Source organism: Ambystoma mexicanum, chromosome 13 (assembly GCF_040938575.1).
Source record: "Ambystoma mexicanum isolate Mex_15411 chromosome 13, UKY_AmexF1_1, whole genome shotgun sequence".
NCBI lineage: Eukaryota > Metazoa > Chordata > Amphibia > Caudata > Ambystomatidae > Ambystoma > Ambystoma mexicanum.
In genome coordinates, this window is record NC_090938.1 from 236,260,202 (window position 1) to 236,285,421 (window position 25,220).

Sequence of the window (25,220 nt, forward strand, 5' to 3'; positions counted from 1 at the left end):
TGGCCAAAGTCCATCGCTTATTTTATTATTTTATTATTTTAAAATATACAGTGGGCATGTTCTGCTCAAGGTCAAAGGCCATGGCTAGTGGCCCATTTATATGTTAGAATAAATAGAGGGCACAGACAAAGAATGTGGCCACTGGCCAGTATTGTGCTAAAGTCCATGGCTAGTGCCTGATCAGTGTATGTAATTGTCATGATTCCTGCCCCTCATGTCCCCAGCCCTCCAAGATGTCAGGCTGGAGCCAGGCCACAATCACCTACATGGCCCTCAAGGGCCTCTCCATCCCTCCAAAGACCCACTTGGAGTCAGACTTGGCGCTTGTGGCACCAGACTCACTCACTCCCATAGGATAACATTGGGGATTGGACTTGTAGTGCATTGATGGGGACAAGATGGATGCCCCCACATATTTCGGTTTCCAGAACTGCATGTGCAGTCTAGTCTTTTGGGTGTGGTTTAGCCCAGAAACATCTGGGATACCCAGAGACTATTTAAGCCACACCCAGGCTGAGAAACATGCTTTGTGTTTTCTGCACCTGCAGCTTGACACTCACCGTGTTCGGATCGGTCTCCGGTAGGCCTGCATCTTTCTTCTGCGCTCAGCTCCTGCAAGAACAAGAACACCATTAGGAACAGCCTTACCTTGCGGCGCTTCTGCCCATCATTCATCGCTCCTTCTGTTCTGCTGGCATCTTTGGTAGTGTCATTCCCATCCCGGCACGCCGCTTCCTAAGGAAAAGGGAAAAGAACAGAAAAAAGGCATTAGTAAGTATTCAGCAAATCTTCGCTTATTTTTTAAGACTGTACGAGCTTCAAACACTTACCTGAATCCCAGCCGCTCTGGGGGAACTCTGTCTCCGGAACTTCTCATCCATCTGCAAGAGGGAAAAGACACTCCAGGTTAGAGTGGAAACATCTAGAGGCGCTGCATACCGCGCTTACTGCATTTCTTCTTCATAACCGGCATCCACGCTGAAAACGTTGCGGCACCTAAAAGACACAGGGCCTCATTACACAGAAGGCGGTAAACCATGGTGCTATTAGCACCATGGTTGCCGCCGGTACCATACCGGTACCACCATGGAGAAAAGGGGAATTACTACCCCATTCCAAGGTTGGCGGGGCGGTAATTCCCCCTTTCTCCATGGCCCTTCCCCATTCCCATTTTTGCCCCATAGGGCATAATGGGAATGGGAAAGGCGGTAATTACGGTACCGCAAATTGCGGTACCGTAATTAGCACCAAGGTCCCTTTGCGGGTCCCAACTTTAACGGCTGGTCTACACCAGGCGTTAAGGTCGGGTCCCGCAAAGGGACCTCGTAGTAAGGCGATAGGAGTTGGTACCCTTACCGGTGACCGTTAACCTTTACCACCTTCCGTGTAATGAGGCTCACAGAAAAAGAACTCAGTTCAATACAAATATGAAAGGGTTTCATCATGCATCGCGCTCTCACTCACCTTCAGCGCTACTCATCTCAGCAGCACGTCGCCATCCCCGGACGCCGGCCATCATCTAAGGAAGGAAAGGAACGAAGTTAGAGAACTGTTCAAAAGACTCATTATACTTACCTGTCGGACTCTTGCCAGTGAAGTAACTAAGCAGCAATGAGCCCACATCAATCAAAGCGCCTCTGCGCTGAAATCAGGACGGAGAGCACACTTTCCAAGAAAACAAGGTGAGCTGTGGATCAAAGGGAAGGGTTGGACCCCGGGGAAGAAGAGGTTCAAGCACACAGAGACAATAGGGAGTTAAACTCTACCAATCCTGTGTTTCAGGCCCAGTCTCCAGTCAAGTAGACTCCAGGGAAGGGTTCAAGGTCGTAAGAGGTCAGAACAGGCTGAGTGACGTCCCCGTGGATACCAGGTGAGCGTTACAGTAATATGCAGTGGACATGGTTGAAAGCTGTATCCACGGGTTAAGGCCAAAATCTATAGTTGTTAGCCTATTAGTGTTGTAAAATATTCAATTTCTTTACAAACCTTTTTAAACCCACCATAACTTTCTTGGTGTTTTGAAAACATGGCCAAATGCTCAAACTACAAGGCTGTCAGGACTATACTGCACTGATGATCCCTGATAAGGGTGAAACGAGGTATCTCGTTGTTCTGACAGTGTAAGGAAGGCATGGAATCAACAGTAAGACAGACACAAGTGGCCACAGTTCAAGGGTGTTTATTGAACTTAAAAAGGGTTTGAAAAACACCTACCTAATCTTAAATCTACAGATGGGAGCAAGCTAAGCCCATCAAATAATAATAACGCAGCCCTAGTGGTATCTTGTCAAAATAAAAGGGCCTTTACTAATAAACCTATTGCCAATCCTTACCTCTAAATATAAATAGCGTGGGAAACAATGTTACGAAAAATGACATGTCAGGATGTTCAATCCATTGGCCTCCCTTCCCCACATTTCAGCACGGGATTAGGCGGTACACTCGAGTTTATTACAGTCTCTGGCTTCTCTAGCATGAGGATACAGTTCAATCATTAGCATCAGGGACTTCTGTGCCCAAGTCTCTTTGCCTTTCAAAGTCTCCTCATTCAGAGGGCCTGATGCAACAAATAAACGATAAGTTCTTTTCCTCTTTCAGATTTTCACAAGTACTCAATTTCTGAGGCGATTCACTATTCACCTCGGATAGCCCTCAGCTGGGCTCAGATCCTCTCAACACAATGATCTTCACCTTGAATCCCCTCATCCGGGCTCAGATGCTTCTCTTATCACAATGCTTTCAATCGTGGGTGTCTCTGTTCACCCTGGCAATCCCTCAGCCGGGCTCAGATCTCGGATCCCACTCAGCCGGGCTCAGATCTTGGATCCCCCCTCAGTTTGGCTCAGATCAATTTCATATACTTTTTCATCAATTATCGAAGACTTTCCAATATGCATGCGGTTTTGCTTGACCCGTTGCAGGACCACTTCGATTTCACAAATCTTGATCACTTTTCACATTTGCCACCTTTCAGCTGGATACCTAACAGAGACTTTCGAATGAGCACCCACGTGGTACCGGACCACTCTGTCTACAGTATCGTATCTTGGCTTCAAAGTTTAATCACTCATCTGCTGTTTAATTATGTTGACTTAGCTTGCCACATGCGCTTCATTCACTGTTCTCTTCAGTTTTCACTATAGAATGTTGTCGCTTGCAACCTTGGCTTCAACGCAGACCGGTCTGGTATCAGTCTCTGCAATTCACCGGCAGTGCTGACTTCACTGGTGCTACTTTGTTGTAGGCACCAAGGACAATACCATGGCGGCAAATGATTCTCCCCACCTTGACTATCGACGCAGTAGAGCCCTCGGTATCTACGACCCACAATGCAGGATTCTTCAGCCTTGATTCCTGGTCTTACGTTTCCTATTCTCGAAGGTTCATGAAAGTAACGGTCTTTCGTTGTAAAGGTCAAGGGCACTTCCCTCTTTACAATCCTCTTTGGTCTTGCCGTCTTTCGCCTTGTATTAAACTGCCATCTTGGAACTGATGCTTCCTTGTGTGCCTTGCCTTGCTCAGAGTGTACTTTCGTGCTCCGCCTTTTATCCATGTGGGGGAAGTGTGATGGAAGTCCGGTGTGTTTAATGATCAGTAATTGCCTGACCCTGCCTGACCATTGTATTGGGACATGTCAGGTATACAGATCGGGTGTTACAGGGAAGGGGATGATACATCTCACTATCCGGTATCCCACTTCCACTCCCAGAAGACCCCTCATCCAGGTAATCCTCCCGCACTGGTCCACTCCCAGGAACTGGATGCAAAAGCGATGGCTGTGTCCTGGCCACCTGGATGACAGATCCCCGGGGACTAGCGGGTGAGAATCCTTCAGGTTTCTCACAACAGCCTTTCAAAGTGTATGTCTTGGGTTGATAAATCTATGTATAAAATAGCACTGCCCTCATATTCAATGACCATTTTTTCGGGAGAAAAGGGTTTGCATTTGATTTGATGTTAATACCCACAATGCCTTGCTGTTGTGGCTCAGTACTGGAGGTGAACTTCCAGAAATGTCTACTAGGTGGCATTGTGGAATGTGTGACCTGGTTCAAATGAACTTTCCTACTTTTACATTTGAGGTGAAAGGTTTTTTGTCAAACCTTTTTAAACCTGCCATAACTTTCTTGGTGTTGTGTGTACATATAAATATATAGGTCCACTCAACTGATGATTTTGCACTTTTTGCATGGGGTTTAAAACAGTTTCTGGGATTACAGGATTTAAAGTATCTACTTCAATATGCTCTGGCCACTAGAATCTAAGTTGCCATGTCGTTCAGGCACCTATTATTCGCCTTCATCCACTAGGTAATGTTCCTTGGGCACTTTGTAATCTTGTGTTGGTGTCCTACATTGTCACCAAGCCAGAAATGAGGCACGTCATGGGTTGAATATACATATCTAAGAGTAGCTGCGATAGCGAGGCCCCTCCGAGGCAACCAAATGAGATGTTTTCAATCTGTGATATGGTGGTGCTGATCCTGTTTGGTCTTAGCTGAAATATCAAATTATCAGTAGCACCATGTGTGTTATACTGGAGCGTTTTAAAAGGAGCACAACGTAATTTTCTACTGTGTACTGCAAGTATATTAAGGTGGGTTTTGTGTGTGGTATGTCCTGGGTGGTTTTGATAACTGGGTGTGGTCTGGAATTGTACTGTAAGGCCTGAAGTTTTCTAGCTCCCACATAGCTTCAAAACTGGCATAGAACCTTTTTCTGCAGGTGTGCAGTCAGTGGCATCGTTATGGCACGCCTTAGATCCCAGAGAGCAGATGCTTGTCGAAACGACAAATGGACCATCACCCTATTTGTCTGATCCAAGGGTGGTAACATGTTCTGTGGTGGGGAAAGCTGTGCACGTCTCAATCGTGAAGTTGGAAGCTTTATTTTTTGAACCGCATGCAGTTCTTGGATGGGGCTGAGCCTAGACAGTGTTGACAAGGTTGCTTGGATGCTGAGATATTTAGTAGCCTTATAACATAGATGCAAAGTTGGGGGCGCAATGGGATTTGAAGGTAACTTTACTCGCTACTTAATGTATCGCAAGAGATTTAGACATTATCCTTGTTTGGTGAATTGCTTGTGAAATTAGGGATGTACAGTGATATTTTTCCCCCATGGCTTGTGAAATCTTAGTATATAGGATTTTAAGTGTCTTGGGTGTGGCCTTTTTCTTTGTCATTCCTGGTTCTTTTCCACAGACATTTCACATTGGACCAGATCGGTACTGTACCACATATTGGCAGCTTGTATGTAGGTTTGCATTTATTACATTGATTGGGGCTAATATGCTGAGTATGCTGGTGATGGCTGGGTTAAGAATTTTGATAGTACTTCACCTTTATTTGTGGTGGGAAGCTGAGATTTGAGAATGCTTCTCAGGAAATGGTAGACAACATTTTACAATGGAAGGGATTACAATGATCTATCCAGTATCTAGGGCCCAAAGATAGAGTAGGGGGCAGATACTAGTCAATCATACCTTTGCAAAGGTCTTGGTGGTCTGACGGCGTCGAACCAGACATCTCAATGTCGATCATGGATTCTCTTCAGTTTGAAGATGCTGCAGTCATGGTGGTCCAACAGCAAACTGGGGTTGAGGGCAAGGTGGCTGCGGTCTCAAAGAGCCTACTTAAGTTGTGCGGATTGGTTGGTCACCAGGTTCGGTAGGCGGTTGAGATTCAACAACGATGAGCTGATACCATGATACGCAGGTAAGTCGATGCAAAGGCCCGGAGGCTGCTGTCCTCAGGACACGAGGGTTGGATTGATTGACTTACAGGAGTGGTGATCAAGACGCAGGTGCTTAGAACAGTGGCTTGAGAAATGCAAGGCAGCAGTACTTTTTTCGTTCGAGCCGCAGCAATGATGCGCTACAGCAGACGCAGCGGCCAACAGTGTTGAACAGGCAAACTGTGGTTAAAAAAACAATGAACGCCAAAAGGCAGTGTCGAAGGTTCCTGACAGTACGCTCAGTGTTGATCATGCTTACAGCACGCAGCAGGTCGACATCGAAAACAGGGATCTCAGCTGTTCTGGCTCCCACGTGCTGCAAGTCCCACTCCAGGGCCTCAATGGCCAAGGTTAGTCCTTTTTCGAGCTCCCAACCTTGAGGGAGGCTGGAACACACCTTCTGGGGAGTCCAACAACACAGTGAGGTCCCAGGAAACAGGGTGACTGGCAGAGAAGCGGTTTTGGTCTAGCATCAGACGTCCTCTCTGATGGAACCTGTGCATGGTTGGGGGACAGAGCTCGCTTCTCAACTGAAGGACTCTGGAAAGGACTGCTCTCCCGCTATCAAAATCTTCTTTCAATCTAGCCTGCTTTAGGGGTTTAATCCCTGCTCTTGAAAGGAGTGGACATTACCCTTCTGCCATCACACCCAAAGTGCTTTGCTCCAGAGGAAGTGGCGGGGACAGGAAGGAGAGAGAGAGAGAGGCAGAGACACAAAATGGCGGAATCTTCCCAAAATTGTACAGATATCTCCCTGGCTACACTAAATCAACCCTCCCCCTCACACTGCAGCCCTCCACCTCTTCTTAATATAATCAAAAGCCTTTATAAATGTAGCACCATGGTGTGAGGCCTAGCCCTTTGTGAATGGTGTGACCTTTGATTCCAGTTCCCAGGCCAGCTTCCTGTGGACTGAAAGTCTCTGGGGAAAGGGGGTTGCTTGCCCTTACAAAGGAACAAAGAGAGGCAATCGCCTGCAAGGCTACAATCCTTCCAGTGGGCACGGGTAGCCTTTTCTGGAATGAATACACATAACCCTTCCACATTTGAACTGGGCCTCATGGGGTGACATGTGTGATATCAATTGAATGTGGCTGGGATAAGTGAGATGCTGGCCACCAAACCCGAACTCGGGGTTGGTTTTTATTTACAGTTAGCTGTGCCACTATGGCAGAAACCTGGCTGTCATTGGAGTTATCAAGAGGGTGTTTGTGACTTCTGAATCTGCTCTGTGCCACTGGTAGAGCAGGCATTGCGAATCGGGATACTGATGCAGCAGTGCACAAATACACAATATGCTTTTGGCATGGAGCTTATGAAAAGGGAATATGATCCGCAGATTTCTCATTATGAGACGGAATTACCAACATCATTTTATTAAATAATAAAATTCAAAAAGGCCAGGGCTTCTACACCGTTGCCAAATGGCAAATCCTCACAAGTGTCTGTGAGGAAAAATGTATGGTGAGGTGATCTTGTATGGTGTACTTCACCTAATGTTGCCCTTGCTGTGCGTGGCTCTATAAAGAAAAAGGCTGAGGGGAGGGGCTTGGGTTAGTTGAGCAGTAGGAAAAGGTACAAAAAGGCTGTTGTGTTGGTTGGTACAAGTTGGAGCACCCATTCACTGTGTGCTGTCTATGGACTCTGCTGTTTTAGCGCAAGAAAACATGCTCTGGGGTGAATCGGCTATAAAGTACTCACAGATTTAAGATATTTATGGATGCATTTGTTTGGGATGAAGGTACCGTCATGGAAAAGGTAGGGTATGAATCTGTGTTTAGTGTGCTAGACCGTGGGCCGCATTATAAGTTTGCCGGTCCGGTAACAACGGTACTGTAAGCTTGCCTGTACCAGTGTTACCGGACTGGCAAACTACGAGTTCTGCTCGCGAGTGCCTTCCCTTCCACCAGGTCTGACCTGGCGGCCCTACCGGCACCCGCAAGCAGAGCATGTTGGATGCACCAGCACCATTCACGAATGGTGCCGGAGCATCCGACCTCCCCATTCCCATTGAGTCCAATTGGGCTCAAATGGGAATGGGTAGCAATTTTTTCCAGCGCCCGCAAATGGGCAATTACCGGGTCCGGCTGGGCCGTAATTACTCAGTAAAATGCCCATTCGCAGTTTCCGGGAAAAATCGCAAGTTTGGCCGCAGCCTGCCAGCCCAATGTTGTTTTTACACTAAATCCGGTCTACTTTAGTTCACTTTCCCTCCGATCATGGACTACCTCTGAGCACCATCTTGTATGTCTCCCATTGTGTTTGTCAACTAGTAACAGTGTATTTGCAAGACAGGTGGTTTACCAGTTTGGATCCCTGGGCCACCAACCTTACCTTAAGTGTGAGAAGTGTATACTATTTAGGATTATCATTCAAGAATGGGGCTGCTATACAACTAGAAGGCTATGTCATATAATCCTTAGGCCCTTTTGAACTATGTATGTAAATTAGAATTTAAGGACATAAGGATGTGTTCCCCCCGAGTCTAGTGGGTAAGATCAGATGTTCATTAAATATATGCAGAGTAGAATAATGTCATTTCTGTTGTCTCAATCCGAACAAGGTGCCTTTTTAATCATAATGTAATTAAAAAGTCACTTATTTTGTATTGAGAGTAAAAATAAAAAGGACATTATTCGACTATGTATATATTTAATTAATCTACGACCAATATCTTAACCACTATGCTAGGGGTGCACACATAAGAAAGTTGGTAAAGGTGTACTTTTCCTCTCCCCTAACCCCTTATAGGATCACAAACCTTCCACTTGAATCCATCTTAACCCCCATTGTACCGAAGGGTAGCAATTTATTTTTTTGCAATATTGCCACTGGTCTAGACCATCGAAGCCAGAGTGCAAAACTATTTTAGGGTGTTCTCCCTAAGATCCGACACTTGTTACTCATAAGTGGGTTTCCTGAAGTAGGGCATCAACTTATGTATATCATTTAACATATTGTAAGACTACTCCCCGCTTTATCTAACTGTGCAGTCTATTTACATTCCAAGTTCATGAAATACCTAACATCAAACCTGTCATAGTTTTGATACACCCAATATCACTCCCATATACCAAATATGCATAAAGGGATGCTCAACTCAAACTCCATCGTCTTCGAACAGACTAAACAAAGAAGCACCTGCATCCCAATTCTCTAACGTGAAACATAAACAACAGTCTTTGTAACCATTATGCACAAGTACAAGGGAATGTTGCAGCCAACCCCTTCATTATCAAATAAAACGATGTCCAAGTGGTAAAATATTTCTCTGGACTCAATGAAAACTACATTCCGTCTGCTGTTCTTGCCTATCGGCTATATGCTGCGAGATGGAAGGTTCCCACCGCCACACCGTAGGCCTCTACCAATCATTTTCATTGTTAGCGTTCCCCATTTGAACTATGCCTGGCAATTAAAGTAGGCTCAGTATTTATCCTGTTTGGTGGGTAAATATAACACAATTTGAGCCAAATGATGTATTACAGAACATGAAATACCCCACAGCTACGCCGGGGATATTGTCCATTCTGTGTTCCTCACATGTTGGTCCCCGTTTGTCCTTTCATATGGCTGCAAAGTAATCAGCCATGGCCCATAGTTTGTAAACTACTCCAGAGATTCACTTTATCCATTGTGCACAATGTTTGTTTCTTCAGGAAGTCCACCTGATATGTCTGTAGTTGCTAAGAGGCTGAGTGGCAATGGTTGGTTCAACATTTCGATGACTCATCAGTAACACACAAGGGTTGCAGTCATGCTGGTTGAGAGCCAATTGAGTTGAAATAGATTTCAGTTTAGCTGTAACTGATATCCGGTGGTAAAGTGGAGAAGTGTGCTTCAACCTCATAAAGAACAATTCTTCAATTTAAATGATTATTATAATTTTTCTTTTATAACACGCTTAATACCAGAGATTGGTTTCTAAGAGCGGGATCGGGATTCAAACCTGTGTTGCACTGTGTTGTCTTGTTTCCAAAACAAACATGTTGTCCCTCAGCTATCCCCCCTTCACCAATGGTGAAAATGGTTGCAAAAAGTAGTGGAGCTGTTAGCAGTAAAAAATAAAAGTAAGGGAACACCGCTCCCGACCGTTTCTGCTTGATGTATGTGGTTCCATCCAGTCTTTTCCTGTTCCCACCTCTCTAGCCACTCTCTCCTTCTCCCCTCACATCACAGACCTTGCCAAGAAGGCCCACTTCCAGCTGCACCTCCTCAGAGGTACTCTTCCTTTCCTCACGTTGCCCCAGAAGCTCACTGTCTTCAGAGCCCTGGTTCTCTCTAGGCTGGACTACTTTCTCAATCTGCCTTACTCTACTCTCCACCCTCAGCAACTATCCAGAACAGGACTGCAAGACTTGTCTGTGGCGTCAAGCCCAGGGACCATATCCCTCCAGCCCTGAAATCTCTCCTCTGGCTCCCGGCGGCTGCATGGATTAAGTTCTAGACCCTCTGCATTGTCCACAAGGCTTCCTGGGGCCGGGGCCCGCACCACATTCAACTCTCTATTCCTAAACACCTTCCGTCTTGAGCCCTTCACTCAGCCACCTTCAACTCTATGAGGGTCAGACACTTCACCAGGCAGAGAGCGGGGCTACATCTCTTTACTCTGCAGGTGCCTCCCTCTGGAATGGCCTCCCTGTCCCTCTCCAACTTGATCCAGACCACCTGAAGATGATGATTGAGGTAGAGGTGTGTCTCCAGACCACCTCAGCAGCTTTTGCTTTTTTTTATTTCAGCCTGAGTCTCATGGATCACTGCTTGCAAGTCTGAAACTTTCTCTCCTGCTAGGCACTGTGGTAGGTCAGAAGAAGGAGGCGGAAAAAGTGCTGGCATTTTTACCAATTAATTTATTTAAATAAAAGAAAAAAGGCCTATACATCCCTAATCAAAGAGGGTTTGCCCTACCTAACAAATCTAACTATGGTGCTCGTCGTTAGTGATGTATTCCAAATCAATAGTCTGTCCTCCATCCAAAAACGAACCTACGCTGACCCTACCACTAATCAAAAGTGTTTACCAAACCAAAAAAGGCGTCCAGGAGAATGACTCCCTTCGGCCTTAATAGTCTATCTTCAGATAGTTCCTCGTGGCATTATTAATCAGTTCCTTTAATTCCTAAAGGGGCCTTCTCCACCTTCTCTTGGACATATCTTGTCTTTATTTGAAGTTCCTTGTTTCACTAAGTTAGCGTCCTTGACCCTACTCCTCTGGTATTCTTGAAACGTCTCTCTCGCTCACTTTCAGCATGGTTTGACTTTCTGGGGAGAACCATCAAAACGAAACACAATTTGGCTTTAGCTGAAAAACAAGCCTTGACATCGCTCCAAAGCAACAAGAATATAATTATCAAACCCTCTGACAAAGGTGGTAGACTTGTGATTATGACCATTAATCAATACAAGCATATGGTGCTGGCGCTACTCAACGACCAAAACAGCTACAATGTCCTCCGGAAAGACCCCACCCGAGAAATATGCCAAGAAATATCAGAAACCGTCAACTTTGCATTACAGCGTGACTGGATTTCCAAAAAAGAGGCAGAGTTCTTGAAAAGACCACCTGGAAGAACCCCTTGTTTCTATGCACTGCCCAAGATACACAAGGACCCTGTCAATCCACCAGGCCGCCCGATAGTTTCGGGATGTGGGTCAATCCTTGAACCACTCTGTAAATTTGTCGATTTCTTCTTACCACCAATCAGTACAAATACATCCACTTACCCCCGGGACACGACACACACCATCACTATATTTGAGGGCCTGGAATTCAACCCGACAGAGCAACTCCTGGTCAGTATGGACAACAAGTTTCTCTATACTAGTATCCCCCAGGAAGAAGCTATCGAATCTGCAGGGGAATGGTTAACTGCAGATCCCTCAACAAACAGGACCCCTAAAAACTTCATCTTGGAGCTAATGACAATAGCACTTCGCAGAAACGTTTTTACTTTTGACAACTCAATATACCTGCAGATCACAGGCACCGCCATGGCCTCAGCCTTTGCCCCAAGTTTGGCAATTCGCTTTATGGCCAAATTCGAAAGGGATTTTGTACTTTCTAATCTGAACACTTGGCAATCTCAGATAAGCAACTGGTATCGTTATACTGACGACGTCATCTTTATCTGGACTAGCACTCTACTTCAACTCACAGCATTTTGGACCTGGCTGATTACCTGCAATCCTGATATCCAGTTCACCATTGACCAAAGCAACTCTGAAATCAAATTCTTGGATTTGTCCATACGACCCACTAATGGTAAACTAGTATGTGATCTGTACCGAAAACCAACGGCCAGAAACCCTTTACTACATTACGCCAGCAATCACCTGGCTCATACCAAAGATAATTTAACCTACGGACAATATCTTCGAATACGCCGAAACTGTACCTCCCCTGAGGACTACAAGCGACACTCTGAGAGTTTATCCACACGACTACCAGCAAGAGGATACCCCAAAAAACAGTTAGAACAGGCCAAAAAAAGAGCTTGCAACAGCAACAGAGACATCCTTCTCCAATTGCAACGAGAGGATCCTGACACTAAAGAAGATCGCATGACCTGCATTGTAACTTTTGGGACCCACACCTCGCAAATCAAAGAAAATTATTAACAAGCTTTGGCACATAGCACGCCTAAACTTACCGAATGAACCAAGCCCAATATTTTCTTACAAACGGGCCAAGAATATCAGAGAACACTTGGTACACTCTCTATTCCAACCGACCAAAAATGCCACTCGTACTTTACAACCTCTACAAGGCCACCATCCCTGCAGCAACTGTGTTGCTTGCCAATTCACAAAAAAGATGAGTACTTTCCAAATTGGAAGACGAAAATGGACACTCGGGGATCTCACAAATTGTAAGAGCCAGAATGTAATCAACTGCATTGAATGCCCTTGCGGCCTCCATTACATTGGCCAAACCACACGACCAGTTAACACCAGAATTTCTGAACACAGGTCGAACATCAGATGTAAACATTTAACAGCACCCCTAGTGAAACACTTTATGACGGCCAATCATACCCCCAACAACATCTTTTGGTGGGTAGTTGAGAAAATAAAACAAGATGGATACACAGGCTTTACACTTACTATCATGGCCTAAATGAGATTTTCCAACCTGTCCTGTAGACCTGAACACCCATACACAGTTACCACCTTGAGCATTCTCTCAACACTCATGTTTGAGGCCCCTCGTTGAGTGCAGCATCGAATGATTTAGCTACACCTTCTGACACTCATTCTACCAGGTCCCAATGCATTACCAATTGCCTGTTGCATCCTGCCTCTCATCGGCACTCAACAGGTTTTTTTAGCCACGGAATCCGCCACTCACTAGATGGCGCTACACTCATCCAAATTGCCAAGGGTGGTCCTGGGAGTCCTGGTTACGAGGGACTTACCCAGAGTCTTTAGCTCATTATCTTTCACAGAGAAGAAATATCCCAAACATATCAGTCTTTGTCCTGCCCTGGGGCAGTCCAGCACCAAAATGCTAGGCAATTCTCCTCTGAACAAGAGTACCAACAGCATCCCCAGACACGTGTTTCAGTCTGGTTGAACCTCATCAGTAGGGAAGAGCTGTACCTCTCTAAGAATAGTGAGCAAGGGGTTCACGTCTGGATGCCCCTAGTAACTTAGGTTGAGAGTCTGGGTAAGTCTCTCGTAACCAGGACTAATGCCTGGCAGAGGGACTCCCAGAAACCCGCCTTGTTAATTTGCTACACTCATCCAGCCACACACTCCTGATACCCCTTACGCCTAATACATCTCAGTGCCCTTATCCTTTGACTAACTGGCGCCCACACACAATGAATAACATCATGACTGCCCACTTCATGGGAAATGGTAGTCCTACTTGACTCTCACTCATCAACAATACCTCTGCCTTAATGGCACTTACATATTCTGTGTTTCTGCTCCCCTTGTTACTTGAGTCCATTTGGACGAGCTAGCGCAATTCCCATTAGTACGCGCGATCGCCATGACAACATGAATAAACAAAAGAATGCGACCACTGCGCACGCGTGATCGCCATGACAACAGGCTAAATTCCCTGAGGAAGCCGCCCACGCACACCTCTGGTCCGGGCTGCACGGACAAGACAACGCACTTTCCCCTTCTCGCCTGCAAGTTTTTCAGCTGACTCATGCGGCTGAATAAACGCTGAGCAACAGGTAAGCTCTATTATATATATTTTTTTCGGCACTAGATACATGCCTTAAAGTGCTGAGCAAGAGGTTAGCCCTGGCGTCTTCACGAATCAATCAACATACGCCACGGCTACCTCTGCTCTAAATGCTGTAATCGTGCACCTCAGCACTGTGTGCTCAGTGAGAGCTTAGTGTCTGCATTTCACCTTTTTCGACACCCAGTTTTGCAATTTAACTAAACTCGTTAAATACACCTCAATAATCCTATGACACAGGTTTCCTTACCCTTTTCTTTCCCGCTTTTTTCAAATAACCAATGTAACCCACACAGCTGTTTTAATGCGGGATAGTACTACCTTGTTTTTGCCCCCTGTCTAGGAGTCAACTCCAAGGACCTATATTGAAATTGGCTAACAGCCAATACTTGATGCCCATGGCCTGATGAAATTGCATCCAGACCTATGCAGGTACCACACACCTTGCTGTTTGTTTTTTTCCAACTATGTGCCTATGGTTGAATCTTTTTGCATAAAGGTATGTTCATCTCTGCACACTATCACATGAGATACTGGCACTCATCTCATGTAGCCTCATTCTTTTGAATTTCCGTAGAAACACCCTCACGTGAACCTGACTGTGAATCTTCGCAATTTTCTGTTATCTACATGACTGGTCCTGGTGTCTGGCACTAGTCCTGCGTGGGTTGAATCCGAGCACTTGGGATCTGAAGCATCGGCAGGTAAGCGTCCTGACCGGCGCTGAGAGAATAGATCCACACAAATATAGTGCCCCAGTAATACAGGCACCCGCAGCACAACCCCACTCACTAGATAGCTATGATCCCCCTACAGGGTCCCCGATTTGGAACCCTGATGAAGGTGGACTTACCACAGCATATCACCGCTGTAACGTGAAGAGCACAGGGACTTGAACATCTGTACCCCTGTTATTGGATTCTTTTGTCTAACTAACAATTGTCACGTTGGCAAGGATAAGATATCTTGTACTCAATGACCCTGCAGCATACATTGCTTTCTGAAAATTACTCTGTTATATCACGGATAACTAAAACTTCCCTACTTTGGGATCAAGGATGCAATGGACCAATTTAACTTTTTACATGCATTCGAGTCCCTCCTTAAGAATACTGCTTTGATAGTGATTTAACTAACAAGCATTGCTTCTTTGCTTTTGTTATATATGTGTTTTCTAATAGGTTCTTTTGTATGTTTGCACACTATTGTAAATTGTACCCAATTATATGCATTATGCTTATTTTTTGTCATGCTAACTGTTGAAAATATAAGATTATACTTTTTCACAATTATCTTTTGATTTATAGTTTTTTGCTACTTTGACATTTATTTTTTTACTTATTTTCAAGTAATTACAACAACAGATATATGTTTTAGAATCATCTTGTACATTCACTAAGTGGGTGGTAATCTGCATTTAGCGGCTGATTCATCCGTAGGATTTCAAGAATAAAGAAACTTAACTTCATTGTAAATATACTAGTGGACAGCTCCAGAGACCAAAATATCTGTCCACCTTAAATCTCTGTGGTTTTGAACAGAATTAGTAAGGGTACACTCTTTTGTTTAGTGACTTTCAACCATTCCTTAGCATGAAGGTGTTCCTTACTGTGTTCATAATCTTTCGTTCCACTGGGACCAGTATCTCGGGTCCCTTTTCCCACCTCTTTCTTCTTAGCACTTCCAGTTGTTGGGATGGGTAGACAAAGACTTTTGACCCTCTATACTTGCTTTGTGGTGCTCCCAACTACTGGTACAAGTACGACAAGTCTCTTGATATTCATTACTATATTAGCTGGGGCCGCAAATCCGAGTGCAATGAGTCCTGTTGTATTATTTACTTGCTTTACTGGTTACACAGGTACTGGGACGAGTGTGAGGAGTCCCATAGTAATCTTTATTTGCTTTACTGTATTTTTCCTGCCCTGCTCTTCTCCCGGGTCTCCCGATCTCATTACCTCTACTTTGTCAGTTGTCATCACTGATTCTTCCTGTGGAGTCGGGCTTCCCCTGCTCTGTGATGACTCACTAAGACAAGTCCTTCATTTATTTTTTATGTGGTTTAGCTGGGCCCTCCCGAGCAAAGCATCATAGTACTTCGTCACTCTCCTTAAAGTATTCTTCATTACTCCGTTGTTCATACGCTTCACAGTATTAGCTACCTTGCCTGGAGGAGTGATCAGCATCACTCCTCCGTTCTTCGTCTTTCCAGTATGGTTGGGCTCTAACCTTTTTGCACTCTTCATGCTGTCTTCACTCTTCCACTTCTCAGTAGATATGAGTATTGGAAGTGGTGTTACTGTAGCAAACAGTGTTCTGCACAGGCTGGGTTTTCGGACCTACTCATATTCTGAGGGGCTCATAGGTCAGGGAGTTCCTTCATGGAACGGGAGTCCTTGTCCCAAAGAGGGCAGTCTCTCCCTGTGAGGTCCTGCTTTACTGCCACTACTAGGGGGAATGTTGCATAGCAGGCTCACCATATGAACGTCATTTAGGGGTCGCACCTGCGACCCCTGAGGTCTCCCTTGTTATCCCTAAAAAAAAAAGAAGGAAAACGTTTTCTTTTTTTTAAATTGAGGCTCATGGGCTTCCGCGTAAGTGCTATATAATAACACATCATTATCGTTTGGCCTTGGACGTCTGCTTGCATGTGCAGTAATTTGGTAATATGGGCCTATACGCACACCATATTGTGATCCATTCTTGTATGAAATGTATATCACTTTACAGTGATATTGTAACCATATTTTTTGTAGTGTACTTAGAAACAATGCTATGTGATACCACTTCCCCATCGCTTCCCGTGATGTCACTTCAGGTTGGGGTCAAATGGCATCACTTCAGGTGATGTCATCAGAGGTCAAGGGTCGTGTGATGTCACTTTCGCTACCCCTTGGGAAAGAGTAAAGGGTGTCCCTGTTCTCCGGCCCTGTTGCCCTAATGTTTATTTCACCCCCTCTCTTGTTAATCAAGCTGTCCCAAACCTTGGCCTGGAACGCCCTACCCCAGCCACACGATCACACTAGCCTCAGTCTCCACGTCATGGTTCTGCCCGCTCGGGGGCCCACATTTTTTCACCAAGTTCTGGGTGCTTTTCAGGATGGTCGCAAACTCCCCTCAGTCTACTCGCTTCTTTTCTTGCTAGACACAAGCTCCTTTGCCCCCAAACAGATTTCAGTGCGCCAGGCTTGGAAGTCAACAGAGAGTTGTGAGGAGTTTGGAGGTCTCCTCTGGCCGGAAATTCCCCCTCCTCACTGTCAATTGAATCTCTGGCAAAAGCAGCAGACCTCTTGGGAGCCACTCGCATTTTGGAGCCTTGGGCTCTGCTCTTCGGACAGGTTTTCCTTATCCAGGGATCTCACTTTAGGCCGATATCTCTACCACCAGCGAAGGGCCATTTCAGTGTCAGAATATCTATCAAAATCTAATATTGGTTCCTTTCTACCAGATAATTTTGGGGGATGTTGGGGTTTAGTCACAGAGTTCGCAGGGCTCAGCTCTGCTTGTTGCAGCTGCAGGACACTACGCCACAATGTGAGTTCTGCACTCACAATTATGTCGAATAAGGGCTAAAATCATCTATATTGCTGTGTCTAGCGCTATTTTTGTGGACTAATGTTAACCTGCTTATTACCTTGGAACCAAACGTCCTAGGGACCTACTGCTTGTGTACATCTTTTTAGCCTTATGGCTAGCACGTAAGGTTCTTGCTAGTTTGGTAATAAGGTGTTTTGGTTTTTATGAATAACCTGAATGGACCTGTTGTTTTGCTTATCCTTTCTGCTTTGAGAATTGTGTGATCTGGTGCATCCCAGACTGCCCCATGAGAATGAGGTCTGGCTTTTTCAGCACACCTTGGCCCAGTGCTTATGTGTTCCAATCAATGAATTTCTCGCACAGCCCAATACAAGCATTCTCTTAAGTCCTCTCCTTCACAGTTGCTCTCTTTCCCAGACAAGTGCTCAGCACAATCATGATGGCTCCATATTAGATGTGTCATGACTGTCCAGAATGTGTATCTGTATGTGATGTTTTTGCATATCTGTGGAGTCCCTTTGGACAAATGTAGCAATGCTTGTGCATCCCCAGCCCCATCATTTGGAAAAACAAGTGGCATTGGTTCAGATGTAGTATGACCAGCATATGTAATCACTGCAATTAATGCTCCATGAAATAACATTGAACCCGGGTAATTGTAACATCTGTAATCGGTGCACAGGGATAAGTCAAATGATTATGATACAGCATGATATATAAAACACTACCGTAATGGTTATAATTTTCTTAACTGAAAACCATTGCCATACCTGCGATATGCATCCCCTGCACTGTTCACGCCATATACAGAGCCGTTGCTGCCCACTTCTATCATGGATAGCTTGCCCTCCACCTTCTGCCACCTGGAACCACCACAGGAGCCTGGGGTTACAGAAAAGCGGAAGTAGATGTCATCCGCTGAGTTTACTCCCCAGCAGCCCAGAGGGCCACAGCAGTAGTACTTCAGCTTCCCTTCTATGTGGACCCAGGGTTGGGGAGAGCCATCTTTTGCCGACACTGTTGCACTGTCGCCCAGACAGAAAATATCATCATTCATGTTGGCACCAGAGACAAACTGGACTCCACCTGCATCAATCTGCTTTAGAAGTCCTGAAATGAAAACACACAGAAAAGAAGTGCGAATAAACTAAACGCGAGGCGTCTGAACTACTTTCTTCAAACCAACATTCAATGTGTGCAATGGAATTAAGTTTAACATAAGCAGTATCGTATGTTAATCAATAGCGGACACTTACCTTGAAAAGTGCAATGCCATAGTTCCCCAAAAGAGACACCCTGCCCTACATAGACCTTCTTAGTATTCCCAACGGGCTTTGTGCAGCATGGACAGCCCTACAGCGGTGCTGGCCTGTCAGCAAATCTGTCATCTTCCCTGTCGTTCACAACTCTCCCAATTTCTCAATTTGGCAGGTCTGCCTCTGCTGCCCCCCAATTGCCCATATTTCCTGCATGATGGATGCATAAGTACACACACCCTGGGAGGAGGCTTGCAACATAGTGTATATGGCTAGAAAAAGCCTATGTGCCGGTACCCCTTTGTAGTGCGTGTGTGAAAAGTAGCTAAATAACATTGGGCCGGTGCGCGGCAATTTTGGACATTCACTTCCATTACTGCAATGAATATCTACGTTTTTGTGGGCTCAGTAAGCAAACGTGAATTCTGCAACGGTTGCAAGGTCACATAATGTCAGATGAGCTAACTTTGGAGGATAGTAGTTGTATTGTCTGCTGAAGGACGAGCCAAAAAGCTAGTCAGAGCTTTGCAGGTGCAGTGATAAGGGGTGCTGGGAATGAAGCCGAGGGACAGAAGATGGGATTTTCCACTTCTAGCTGGATTTTTCCACTCTTTGCTCCCAATGCTTGCTGTCTGCTCCCCTTTCGGCCGAGGGCAGTTTGGTAACCGTGAAGGGACTGGGATTTCCCTATAAAGAGAAGAGGAATTCCTCATGAAAAAGTCAGAGAATTGGACCCCGGGTGATGCAGTCTCACTGACAGGGAGGACGCTCTGCTCCAGACCCTGTTAGCATGAGTGATCTCTCTGCCTACCTACTCTGGGACTAAGCAGTGTTGTGGCCAAGGTGAAGGTGTCTTCTGCAACCATACTAACAGTGATGCTCTTTTTCTATGTTTATGTATTGTCTATTTTATGTTATGTTCCAGTTGTGTGTGTGTATGTATATAGTGTGTGAATAAAGGCCTATAAAGAGCCATTTTTATCTTCAACTATTGGTACACGTGTGATTCCTTGCCTCTGAGTCCAAGAAATTTGCTGGACCCGTGTAATAGGGTGCGTGAGTCTGAGGTCCCTGCACGGAGCAGACAAAGCAAAACACCCTTCTAGCACACCCATGACCCAACCTATAATCCAAGCCAGCCCTACTTTTAGGCCTGCTTTGCTACCACTGGTGTTTTTTCAATCGGCGAAACTAGATCACTCCAGGTTACTCTTGGCCAGCCTCCCCCCACTGATACAGAGTTGATCCATATGTTTTCATTACCAATTCCTACTCAAAAAGGTTAAAAAGCGTTTGAGCTAGTGGGCATCCTTGTTTTAGTCCTCTCTGGGTGGGTATTTCTCTTGATAGCAATCCATCTGCGTTCAGTCTTATCTGGACTCTTGTGTTTGTGTAGAGAGCCTTGATTGCTCCCAAAAAATGTGGGGGGCAGTTCAGTTTACCATATTTGCTCTCTCCACCCCTATTAATTTAACATTATTCCCTTCCCCTTACCCCTTATAGACCCATAAACACTACCCCATATATTTAGCGATTAGTTTTTTTCGAGAGGTAACACATTCAGTAAAAAAAAAACGACTGTTGATGTAATAACATTGTACCATCTAGGGTGATACCTGTATTTTCTTTTATAAGATACACGATTCCTTCTCAGAGCCTTTGGATTTTCAGGCAATCCACCCCAAATATGTGCAATTGTTCCCCTGCTCTTGCACCCCTGCCAGCAATGACTTTCCTCCTCCTAAATCTCTCCAGTGCCAGGTACCAGCAGAATTTTAACTCATTTTACCCATGGTGTATCCTATTCCAAGGACCTTTTCGTACTGCTCCAAATGGGAATCATATTGTTAGAGAACATCCTCTTGTGCAGTTCCTTCTGCCATTTCAGCAGCTGTGGTAATATGACCTTGGGGTCATATTCTTCAAGGCCTTTTGTAAGTAAGGGGTAGAACATGATGTGATATCCCTATCTATCTGTGCTTTTATATTGCGCCACAAACCTGAAGGCCTCAGGGTTCTCACAAAAGAAAAGACATAAAGACAAATAAGACAAGCCAGAAGTAAACAGGGGGGAATTCCGAGACCACCCTCAAATAAGCCAAAGAAATCAGTAGGTATTATTAACAGAAGGCATATATAGAGATTGGACGCCAGAGACATCAGTATAAATTAACCATGCCCTACATCAAACATGCAAGTTTGTAACTGTTTCTTAAAAAAAAGCCATTGTGCCACTTTTGGCAAAATGTTTAGGCATTGAATTCCATAAAGAGGGGGCCCAGAGGTTAAAACTGGTACCGCCAATTTTCTTCAATGAGGAGAGAAGTTGGACCAAGCAGATGGTATCATTGGATCGCAACGAGCGTCCAATTGGTCTCTTTTTGAGCCTGGAGATGAGATAAGATGGAGCTTCATTGTGAAGCCATTTAAACACAATAGTTAAACCCTTGTGTTGTAATCTGTGTTGAACAGGGAGCCAATTTAGACTCTGTCTAGCGTCAGAAACATGCATGTTGCGTTTAAGTCCACTCATTGCACGCACAGCACCATTCCCAATGACATGTAGAGTCTTGATATTTGCCTGAGAAGTGCCAATTACTGTTACAATAATTCAATTTGCAGTTTACAATGGCTGCTGCAGTCATGGCAAGATTTTCTTTGGAAAGCAAAGGCCGAATCTGCCAGAGTATTTGTATAAAATAGCAGCAAGAAGATTTGAAGTAGCTAGTCTGCCGATTGAATGATAATTCAGGGTCAAAAAAGACTCCCAAAGTCTTGACCGTCTTAGAAACTTGGATATTATGTTGGCCAAACATAAATTACTCATAGCTTGTATCAGGCTTCTTAAGTCGTTGCTGAGTGCCCAGGATAAGCAGCTCTGTTTTGGCATTGTTGAGGGCCAATAAATTCAAAGCCATCCAATTCTGAATTTGAGTGAAAATATGATTCATAAGCTCCAAATCATCGATATAAATAGCTGACAACCTAATGACAATCTGCATATCATCGTCATAATTAGCAAAATATGTGCCCATGGCCGAGAGAAGGTCACAAAGAAGTCTTGAATATATATTAAAAAGCGGTGGTGATAAACAAGACCCCTGGGGCATACCGCATGTGAGAAATGAACTGTTATAAAAAAGCCTTGTCCTTAGTAACATTCATACTTCTTGGGCCCAAGAAAGTTTTGAACCAAGCAGTTGCCTCTGTAGAGCATCTACCGACTGAGGTCTATCTGTCCGCCATGATTTGATGATCAACAAGATTGAAGGTGATGTAACAGCAAAATAGTGCTGTGTTGCCCTCATCTATAATACCTGCAATATGTGATTTTAAATCAAGCAACACAGACTCAGTCCGGTGATTTGAGCAGAATCCAGATTGCTGAGCAGCTAATATGTCATTGTTCTCCACAAATGCCTGATACTGTAAACAGACAATTTTGTCCAATATTTCTAGAATGTAGGGGGCATTGGTTATCGGTCGATAATTACAAGCTTCTGCTGGGTCAAGGTTGTCTTTTTTTCAGCAGAGGTGTTACCCACGCCTCCTTAATATTTTCCGGAACATAAGACTCATGAAAGGACCGATTTATAAATCTAGCTATCCATGGTGAGAGAGTCTAAATAAATTCTTGGAAAAGGGATGCAGGAGAAATATCACCATTACAGGAGGTAGGCTTGAGCTTACAAACCACTTCAATAACCTCATCTACAGAGACTGTCTTGAAAGTAAAAAGAGAGAATCAGTAATCGGTTCTACTACAATAATAGTGGGAGTCACATGGGTAGGCAATGCCTTTACTTGAGCGTTAATGTTCTCTTAATGCCTAAGTGTTTTATTAGTGAAGCTATCATGGATATTTTGACACCAAGAATTATCTGCAGGTGTAGAGGAAGTGGAGGCACATCCTTTCAGTTTTTGTTAGATCGAGAAGAGCTCCTTGGGCCGAGATTTGGCTTTTGACATCCGAGAATTAAGATGTGCTTATGTAGTCTTATGGATCCGAGTTTTAAACTGCTTGACCACATGTTTATAAGATGGGAGATTTGATTCTGAAGGATGTTTGTGCCATAAGCGTTCTAATTGGCGCTTTTGAGTACGAACCTCAACAACCTCAGACGTAAACGGTGTATTAGGAGTCAACATACTTTTTTTGTATGAGGTTTTAAGAGGAGCCAGTGTCTCAAATGCTTGATCCACAGCTAATCTGATGCCAGATATAAAATCTTCAAGAGGCATTGTCTCTTCAAGAGAAGCTAATAATGGGAGAACCATAGCATATTTCTAGATAAGCAGGGTATCAAAGGCTGCTGGTTATCGAAGACTGTGGTTTTAAGAGTAGTCTCAAAAGAGACAAGATGGTGATCCGACTATATACAATACTCCACATTGATATTGGTAATTAAGAGATTTTTTGACAAGACCCAATCTAGAGTGTTACCACCAGTATGGGTAGGAACCTTGACATGCTGATAGAGATCTACAGAGTGCAAGGATTCAGTTAGAGATGTAGCCACACCATCCGTGGAATCATTGGCCCAGAGATTAAAATCTCCCAAAATAATGGTGGGTGAGTGAAGCTTCATGAGTCACTAAGAAATGCTTATAACTGTTCTTCAAATAAGGGGGTGTGCATTCGTGGTTTGTAGAGAAGTAGGATATTTAAAGATGATACAGGATTAAGATTACGTTTTAAAAAGAGGGCCTCACAGTGATCTAGAATGGGATGGCTTGCCGCATGTAGTTTAAAGATCGATTTATGAATCACTGCTACTTCACCACCTCTCATATCAAGCCTATTCAAGTGAACAAAGGAGTAGCCGTTAGGGGTTGCCAGTTGGAGAGAATGATTGGCAGCATCATGAGCCCAGGTCTCAGCCAGAGCGCAAATATCCGGTTGAGTCTGAATAATAAGGTCTGCCACTTCATGGCAATGTTTAACGAGTGACCGTGTATTTAGTAACCAGCAATTCAATGTGTGCTTATTGGGTGTCACACTGCTTGATACATGTACAGGTGCCAAAATAGGCCGACGGGTTGAGTTTAAGGGAATATTATGATCTGGTATAGTAAGTAGAGATTTCCCGAGTTAAGAGATCTGGCACGGAATTGTGGAGAATTGCAGTATTCTCAGTCCCATTATCATACGACACGGTCTGCAATCTGATTCTGCGATTCTTTAAAATAGCGGAAACAAGCGAGAGGCCATGATTTGGACAGAAAAGGAGCAAGGATGACGTAGACTAATAATGGGGTATGAGTACTCACCACCACGAACTGCCACAATCTGTCCCAGACGCGCCGGCGCTGACACACCTGACGTGTCTCTAAATACGCTGTTAAACTACAAACTCAAAGGGAGTTGTAGTTTCTAAGTAAAGCGTATTCTGCTCGTGACTCGGGAGCAGACAAATTAGAGGCTAGAGAGCCTTTACCAAGTAAAAATGGAGCAAACAGTATTAAGCAACGTGTGCAAATTAAATTATTCAATTTTAAAATAAATGAGTGAGATAAAGTCTGAAGGCTATTAAGGTAATTCAATATCATTTTGTCAAGACATTCCTCCATTGGGACTCACTGTTTCATATCCTGTGGTCCATGTAAACCATGTGACTGCCAAAGGGTCAAAACCAATGTAAGTTTGCAAGTAACCTTTATTGTTACCGAATAGATTATGGCTGACTGTTCAGTTTCTAACACCTTCTCTATTGGTTCAAACAGTCTGATATCCTACCTGATCCTTTATCTCTGGGTTCTGCAACCTTTGTTTGGACTAAAGCTCCAATCATCCATAGCCAGCACAGTTGATGAGAGATCATGGGAGTTGTAGTACAAAACATCAGGTGAGCCACACGTTTCAGACCCATCCTTTACGTCTTTTATAACTGTGGTCCTTAGTGCTTCCTTCTCTCCTTTAATGAGAGACCTTATTGTTGGGCAAGTTAAATAGTAACTCACAGTTTCTGGGGTTTTATAGCATCTCAAACATTGCTTCCTTGGCTCTTTATGGGGGTGTCAGTCCTGTGTTGTCCTCCTGCACTGTGCTACCAGGTTCCACCACCCTGAGGAGAGTTGTCAGTCAGGGATCAGGCATCAGAATCACAAACAGCGATAACCCAGGGTGCTTCAACCTTACCCATCCTGTCTGATGTCTACAGAGAAACCTTTCAGCTTGGGGCTTGCCTAGAAGTCACCTCCCCTAGACTTCTGTCTCAATGTTAGCTGTGGCCTTTGTTGTGGCACCTCTCCACCAAATTAAAAGCACCTTTCTGACCCAGATCTTAAATAGCTCTACTCCTTCCTCAGAGAACATATCCCCCTTCTCACCTTCTAGTCTTTTCCTTCCACTGGTTTCCTATCAACCTCCTCTTTTGTGCCTCTCCCTGCTCATTCCGTTCCCTTTTCTCTTTCATGTTCCTCCTCCCCCTCTCCATTTAAGTGTTTCCCTCCCCATCTTCTATCTCTTGATTTTTCATATCTGCATCTTCTC

At 44.5% G+C, this 25,220-nt stretch overlaps 1 protein-coding gene across 1 annotated transcript in view; it reads right to left on the reverse strand.

Annotated features, from left to right (window-relative positions):
• LOC138521129 (fish-egg lectin-like) overlaps positions 1-25,220 on the reverse strand; it is a 141,349-nt gene that overhangs the window by 46,692 nt on the left and 69,437 nt on the right. Inside the window, exon 3 of the mRNA XM_069633698.1 lies at positions 18,242-18,581. Within this exon, the coding sequence (XP_069489799.1) occupies positions 18,242-18,581 (340 nt within the window). The remainder of the gene's footprint in view (positions 1-18,241; positions 18,582-25,220) is intronic.